This window comes from Oppia nitens, unplaced genomic scaffold (genome assembly GCF_028296485.1).
Source record: "Oppia nitens isolate AA-2021 unplaced genomic scaffold, nextdenovo-longstitch-racon4-pilon3 scaffold22_pilon_pilon_pilon, whole genome shotgun sequence".
NCBI classification, from domain to species: domain Eukaryota; kingdom Metazoa; phylum Arthropoda; class Arachnida; order Sarcoptiformes; family Oppiidae; genus Oppia; species Oppia nitens.
In genome coordinates, this window is record NW_026533202.1 from 409595 (window position 1) to 417733 (window position 8139).

Here is an 8139-nt window from a genome sequence, read left to right on the forward strand (position 1 = left end):
TTAATATAATTCAATATTAAAATACTAATTATTAATTTATAGACTTAAGATTTTCATTATTCTAAACTACAAAAAATATTTATTTATTTTTTAATATTTAATATTCAATATAAAATTTACAGTTATTGGTGCAGTTGTATTAAATGCTAAATGGATTATAACAGCCGCACATTATTTTAAGTAATTTATCATTTTTTGTTTAATTATAATTAATAATTATTATACGTTATATATAATGATAAATAAAATTTATATATATATATATATACTTATATATAAACTTTTAAATACTCAATTTTAATAATAATAATAATAATAATTAATTTAATATTTTTAAGACCCGAAGGAACATATACTGTACGCACAGTTCAGGATCTGAGACAACCGGGCCATACATACGGTGTGAACAAGTGGTTCAATCATCCCAACTGGACGTCTACTGGGAAATCCAAACGGGCTTACCATATAGCAGTCGTCAAATTGAAATCACAAATACCGATACCAACGACAACAATACCGACACCGGGTTTATGGTTTGGACAACAGATAAACGGTATTTGTTTACCCGAACCTAATATAATGAATACGGAACAGGAGTTGGCATTGATTGCCGGTTACGGATCGACTACTGGCGATGACGACCGAAATACTGGTCAACTTAAGATGGGTTAGACTGTCATTGTTAAGCCATACGATACAGCCTTTCCGTACACTAATATTGTTGTTGTGGTCCGATATCCTCACAATACAGGAGCCGCTATGTGTTTGGTAATACAGTATAAAATATATACTATATATATATATAAATATACTGTATATAAATTTAAAAATATTAACAATTATTTTTTAAAAAAATAATTATGATTAAAGTAAAAAAAAAATAATTAGTTATAAATAATTAAAATATTAAAAATAATTGTTTTATTTTATCATTAACGTTTTTACACTTATTTTTTTTATTTATATACAAAATTATTTTGATTTTAGTCTAAGTTTTAATTAATTTCAAAAAATAATATAGTTTATTGTAAATATTTAATAATTTTTTGATATATTTGTTTAATTACATCAATTGAGAGAGAGAGAGAGAGAGAGGGGGGGAAAATTTTTGTTAACAATTTTAGTAGTATTATATTAATTAATATACTGTATATATTTATTATATTGATATATATAATATTGAAATATAAATGTTTTTATTAATTTAAAGGGTGATTCTGGCGGACCATTGATACAGTTTGTCGGCAATCGGGCCGTACTTATCGGTATACAGAGCGGTATAGCAGGTCAAGTAGGTTGGTGTTTGAGCCGACAGTTTGACTCTAAAATGGCATTTACTCGGTTGTCATCTGCTGTCCAATGGATAGTCAATACAATTAATAGCAATCAATAAACAACAAAACTATTATTATTATTCAATTATTGTTATTAACATGTTTTGAAATATATATAATATGTATATTTTTAATTTTTGTTTCTATATAATTTAAATTACCTGTATATTTATATATTATATATATATATATATATATTTATATACAGTATTTAGAATTAATAGACATTTTGGATTTAATCTATAATACAGTTCATTATTAATTAATATATTATATAAATATAATTAATACTATTATTATTATATTAATGTTAATTTGATAATATTATTCAGCAAAAAATAAAAAACATTTTAAATAAAAATCTGATAATAATCATTAATTTCTATATCTTTTTAATGGTTTTGACTAACATTCACACCAATGAAGTCGTTGTTGTTGTCGATGTAAATGACTTCCTATTTTAGATACCAATAGTCATCCAATGCCTTGAATTGCATAGACTGTTGTGTGACTACAACATTATCATCACTAGTAGTAGTAATACTGTTGTTGTCGTTGACATCGATGTTAGCCATCATTTGGTTAGTATTTACCGGTATTTTGTGAAACCATTTCTTATATATTTTTACAATAATAACACAAAATACTATTAATTTATACCATAAGTGATGCGCTTATAAGCAATAGATTGCTTTCATTTGGATAATCAATTTTATGGATTAAATAAATCCTTGGATTTTTCAACTATTCAAGTATTGATAATAATTAAAAAAAATATTAATACTTATAAAATAAATAAATAAATATTAATTATTTTTAACTTACTTATCATAGAATTGTTATATATATATATATATATATATAGTAGTTGTCATTTTATGATTGATTTTTTTAATAGTCTACAAATTTACCAATAGTAAACTTTTACATATTAGTTATAAAACATTTAACATCATTGTCCCGTCCCGTTCCCGAGATATACAGTAAAAACCGGGATTTCCTATTATTCCGCAGAACCTATGATTGGACAACAAAATTGGGTTTTTTCGGGTATATCTCGCGGAAACGGGGTAACCAATCTGATATTAAATTAAATATATCGGAAACGGTTAGACGGTTAATATATTGTAAATTACTTTAAAATTAAATTGTATGCAACAATTGAATCAAAATTTTTATAAGTTAATAAAAAATGGTTTTTTTTAATTGTTTGGTGCGAGTAAATACAGTAATACTTTAGGTTAAAAAAATGTTTTACATATATTCTAATTAAATAACTTATTAAAACATAAAATATTTAAAAAAAAAATTTTATTAGTATTTAAAGTATTAAATAGAATATTACAAAAATTGAAATTTTATATAATAAATTAATATACAGTTATGAATTTCTAATCAAAAAAATTAACCGTAATAATTTATGATTTTACAAATACAATTTTTTCTAATTTTAGTAAACTCCCACTAAATTCCTATTAAATTCCCACTTAATTCCCACTAAAATTCCACAAATTTGCATATAAATTTATCATGATAAGTTAACAATAAGTTCTCTATAAATTTCCCTAATAAAAATATTTCCAATTTAATTTCTCAATACTGAAAAATGTTTTCTAAAATTAATTTTTATTTAATAATACTATTAAAAAATAAAGATATATTAAACTGGTATATATTAACTAATTAAAAATTAAATAATTTTATTATCAAAAAAAATTGTTATTAATTAAAAAATCATATAATATAGTACTTTATGTATCTATTAGTATCTATTGGGTAGTTGGGACCCAAACAGCGCCCACAGTATGGCCACTGATTTGTTTTACAAATAAAAAAATCCAAACAATTAATAAATCAATACATAAATCTGATATTTATTAAAATAAAAATTATCAATATCTATGATTTGACAAAATTATCGATTTTTTTGACAATCAATTTTCATATAATTGTTGAATATATTTTTTCACATATTTAGCAATGTTATAATAATAATAATAATATCATATTTTAACTTCTTATAATTTTATTTAGTAATTTTTTAATTTTTATAAAAATTAGTTTATGTATTGATTTATTAATTGTTTGAATTATTTTGATTTATTTATTTTTATTTTATAAAACAATATTTATTTAGCTATATGTATATATATTATTTGTGTTATACATTAATATAATTATACTTATATTTAATATTTTCATACTAAATATTTTATTTCAAATATCCAATATGTTAGCTGAAAGCCATATTTAATTTAATTTTTAAGTTTTTATGACAACATAATTAGATAATTTAATAAAATAAATTAATAATTTTTTTATAAGTTTTTATTAGCCATTTGTAAATTATTTTTTTTGCTTAATGGTAGTTATTAAATAATTTTTTTTAAAAATATATATTATATATTTAAAACCAAATTATCAAGTTAATTATCAATTGTTTTTAAGTAAAACATTTAAATTTTCATAATAATAATAATGAGCAAAATAATAATGGTTTTAACTGTTATTTTTATTATTAATTTATTCTATATTGAATTAGCATCATCAGGTATTATTATTATATATTATCTAAATTAATTAAATTTATTTTTTTAATTTGAACATAAAGTAACTATATAACTTTATAATCATTATTTAAAAAAAAATAATTTTATTTTTTCCAATAAAACATTTATATCAACAATTTATACAAGATAGATTAATAATAATTAATTATAATAAATTTATAATAAATATTATATATATAAATTAATTAATTGCAAAAAAATTATTAGAATTATTTCAAACAATTTATTATTTGTGAATAATTATTGAACAAAAAAAACATAATATATATATATATTTAAAAAAAAACATTTATATCAACAATTTTTTGTACAATATGTAGACTAATAGGAAATATTAATAATAATAATAAATTTTTTTTGAAATATTTAAATATTTTTAGACCCTCGTGGACCCAACGATTGTGATTCAGGATTAGAGGAATACAACGATTGCGGTAATATCTGTCCCCTAACCTGTGATAATGTGCGCACCGGTAGCTACTATAATGATTGCTATCTAACGTGTATATCCGGCTGTTTCTGTAAGGAATCGTATGTATTGGACGGTAACCAATGCGTACATAATTCAACATGCTTGTTAAAAGTAGCATCGCCAGCAGCACCAGTAGCACCAGCATCGCCAGCAGCACCAGTAGCACCAGCAGCACCAGTAGCACCAGCAGCACCAGTAGCACCAGCAGCACCAGTAGCATCGCCACCACCAAAAATAATTGTATAATCTTACCCGGTTTAATATTAAAATTATAACAATTATTATTATTATTAAATAGAGATATTACTATAAGGAAATTGATATAATGAACTATTTTTTTCTCAAAATTAAATGTAAAAAAAATTTATTTTTATAATAATCTAATTATAATATCTATATTTTTTTATTAAAAAAAACTTTAATTTGAATACAAATAAATGATTTTTTAGGAACAAAATTATTATTAAGTTATTTGGATATACAGAGAGAGAGAGAGAGAGAGAGAGAGAGAATAATATTTAATATTAATTATTATTATTATTAGCAATTATTATTATTATCTTTTTGTTTAATTGGGGTAAAAATACTACTATTACTAAATAATATTAAGTTTCATTGAACAGTTCTCAAGGCATACCTAAAGATTCCGTGTTTTATCGGGTATATCTCGCGGGAACGGGTCAACCGACGGGACCTATGATGTGCAACTATGATATGTACATGTTAACTATTTGTAATTTTGTTGTCCAATCATTGGTTGCCGAAATAATAGGGGTCTGCGAATTATTTTTAATTTTAATTTAATATAATTTATATATTTTTTAAAATAATTATTAAAACTTAAATTTTTTTTATTAGTATTTAAAAGATTAAATAGAATATTACAAAAATAGAAATTTTAAATAATAAATTAATATACAGTTATGATTTCTAAACAAACAAAAAAAACTGTAATAATTTATATGATAGAAGTTATTTTTATAAAACAACAAAATTATTTTGGTGCTGGCAATGCTGCTGCTGCTGCTGGTACTTTTAAGCATGTTGATTTGTGTACACATTGGCCACCGTCCATTACATACGATTCCTTACAAAAAACAGCCGTTTACACAGTTATTTGGTCAAATATCCGAGTATTTTCGGGTGCGTATATGTTCACAGGTTATGGGACATAGTGTTCCACAGTCGGTGTACTCCTCTTTCACTGGATCGCAGTCCTTTTGTCCAAAACGGGATATAAATATTTTTTTTAAATATGAATAATTATTATAATTAATTTACCTAGTTGTATAAAAATGTTTTATTGAAAAAAATTTAATAATATTATTTAAAAATATATATATTATTACTATAAAGTGAAGTTAGATAGTTAAATTATGTTCAAATTAAAATTAAAACAGATAATATATAATAGTATTAGCTACATTATTTTCAAATTATTTTATTTTTTTTAATTAATATAAATAATATATAATAATATTACCTGATGATGATAATTCAATAAAGACAAAATTAATAACTAAAATAACAGTTACAGTGAATATTATTTTGTTCATCATTATTATCGGAATTTGTTTTACTTAATTATATAATAATTTTTGTCAATTATTTTATGACTACTATTAAGCTAAAAAAATTACAAATGGCATTTAAAATTTATTTTACTTATATCTTATTATGTTTCATATAAACTAAAAAATTAAATTAAATATGGCTTTCAGCTATCAAAATTGTATTTTATATAAAATATTTTAATTATTTAGTACGAAAATATTAAATATATTTATAATTATATTAGTTTATAATGAATAATATATATAACTATATAATTATTTAAAACTATTTAATGATGTTTTAAATTATACTCATTTATATTAACATAATTGAATATATTTTTTTTACTTAATTATTTAATATAATAATGTTTTTTATTTTATATGTTACATTTAATCTGAAAATGATATTTAATTTAAATTTTTATGTTTTTTATGTTTTTTAAAATAATTAGTTAAATAAATTAATAAATTTTAAATGCCATTTGTAAATTATTTTATAACAATTTTTATAATAGTAATAAAATATTTTTTTTAAATATTATATATTTCAAACCAAATTATTGTTTTATTTATTTAGATAATAATAATAATAAACAAAACAATATTGATTGTAAATATTATTTATAATCTAATTTTTTTATATATTAAATTGTCATCATCAGGTATTATCGATATATATATATTAATTAATTATAGCGAACATAAATTTATTTATAAAAATTATTAAAAATTAAATAATAAAAAACATGAAAAATACCAACAATGTATACAATAGGTAAATTAAATGATAATAATAATATTTTTTAAATACAGTAACTGACTTATACACAGAAATCACTAATAATTAATATAATTAGTTAATACTATTAAATTTCAATGGTACAATCAAAAACAAAAATACACATGCAATTTAATGCAAATAATTGATTTTATTTATTAAATTTTCCGAAAAATTCAGTCATAATAATAATAAATATTGTACTATATATATATATATATATATATATAGTATTTATATTATTATAATTATCAGTTAATAAAACTAATAATTAGATTCTAATGCTGAGTTAATCCAATCGAGATAACCGGTAACTTTAGTAAAAACATCGGGGTGTTGAGTAGAATTGCATCCTCTTCCAAATGAAGTGATGCCAGCAACAACCCAGGCACCGTTACCTAATCGACAATTTAATGGTCCGCCACTATCACCCTGACAGGTATGTTACACAATATATTTTTTTTTTTAAAAAGTATGTTTTTTTGTCAAGATTAATTATTTTAAAAATCACATTTTAAATAAAAACAAAACATTTAAATAATTATATTTAATCACAAATGTTTTTTTAAAATACTGATTAATTAATTAATTTTAAGCAACAATTTTACTAAATTTTATTGTTTTTTTGTAAATCATAAATTGTATAAATAGATGAAAATTTCTATTAAATTTTCAACAATTTATACTTATTAAATTAATTATAAAATTTACAAATTAATCTGATTATTAATTTTTTATCTATACTATTATTATTATTTAAAATTAATTTTATTAATTTTATTATTAGTAGTTTTTAATAATAATTAGACTTATTTTTTTGTTAACTAATATTATGTTTTTTTTAACACCCGATAGATTACACATACTGTTCATACAGTCGGGAGAATCCGGACACAACAACACCCGGCGCCGGGCAATACATACGGTGCGGACAAGTGGTTGTTCACTATATGCTGTATATATATATATATATATTTTATAAATTATTTTTAGTATTTTTTAAAAAAAAATATTAACTTAATAACAGCCGTACGAGTAGTCAATTGTCGCCGCATCGGGCCTTCGGGAAGTGATTTCGGTGAAAACTGTTGGCCAGTGTCCGGTAATTAAAAGCCAAACACCGGGAATGCAGTCACGAGGGTTGGCTGGAAAAAATATGATTTACCCGCCGGTTTCGGACCCCCCCCCCAGCGGGTGACCTCCCCGTATAGATTCGTGCGGTATATTGACTATTGAGACCCCGTATCGATCCTAAACCAACAGCAACTGATTGTAAACCAATTAAATGCTAAAAAACAATATAAATATTTCGGTAATTTATTTAATATCATTATTATTGTTAATATAAATAAAATAATTATTATTATTATTATTAAAAATTTATTAATTTTATTATTAGTAGTTTTAAAAATAATTAGAAATAATAGTT

The 8139-nt window shown here is 21.6% G+C and overlaps 1 protein-coding gene across 1 annotated transcript; it reads left to right on the top strand.

The window, feature by feature from the left end:
* The first annotated feature begins 3678 nt into the window (after positions 1-3678).
* LOC128953552 (cysteine-rich venom protein 6-like) lies at positions 3679-4689 on the top strand. The gene is made up of 2 exons (XM_054299041.1): positions 3679-3885; positions 4285-4689. Exons 1-2 carry the CDS (start codon positions 3813-3815, stop codon positions 4620-4622), a joined length of 411 nt encoding a protein of 136 aa, XP_054155016.1. The 5' UTR covers positions 3679-3812; the 3' UTR covers positions 4623-4689.
* Positions 4690-8139: the final 3450 nt, after the last annotated feature.

Excerpts from the sequence above, each read along its gene's own strand:
- LOC128953552 (XM_054299041.1), top strand. The coding sequence starts at position 3,813 with ATGAGCAAAATAATAATGGTTTTAACTGTTATTTTTATTATTAATTTA. Across the intron at positions 3,886-4,284 it reads TATTGAATTAGCATCATCAG|ACCCTCGTGGACCCAACGAT; the intron begins GTATTATTATTA and ends AAATATTTTTAG.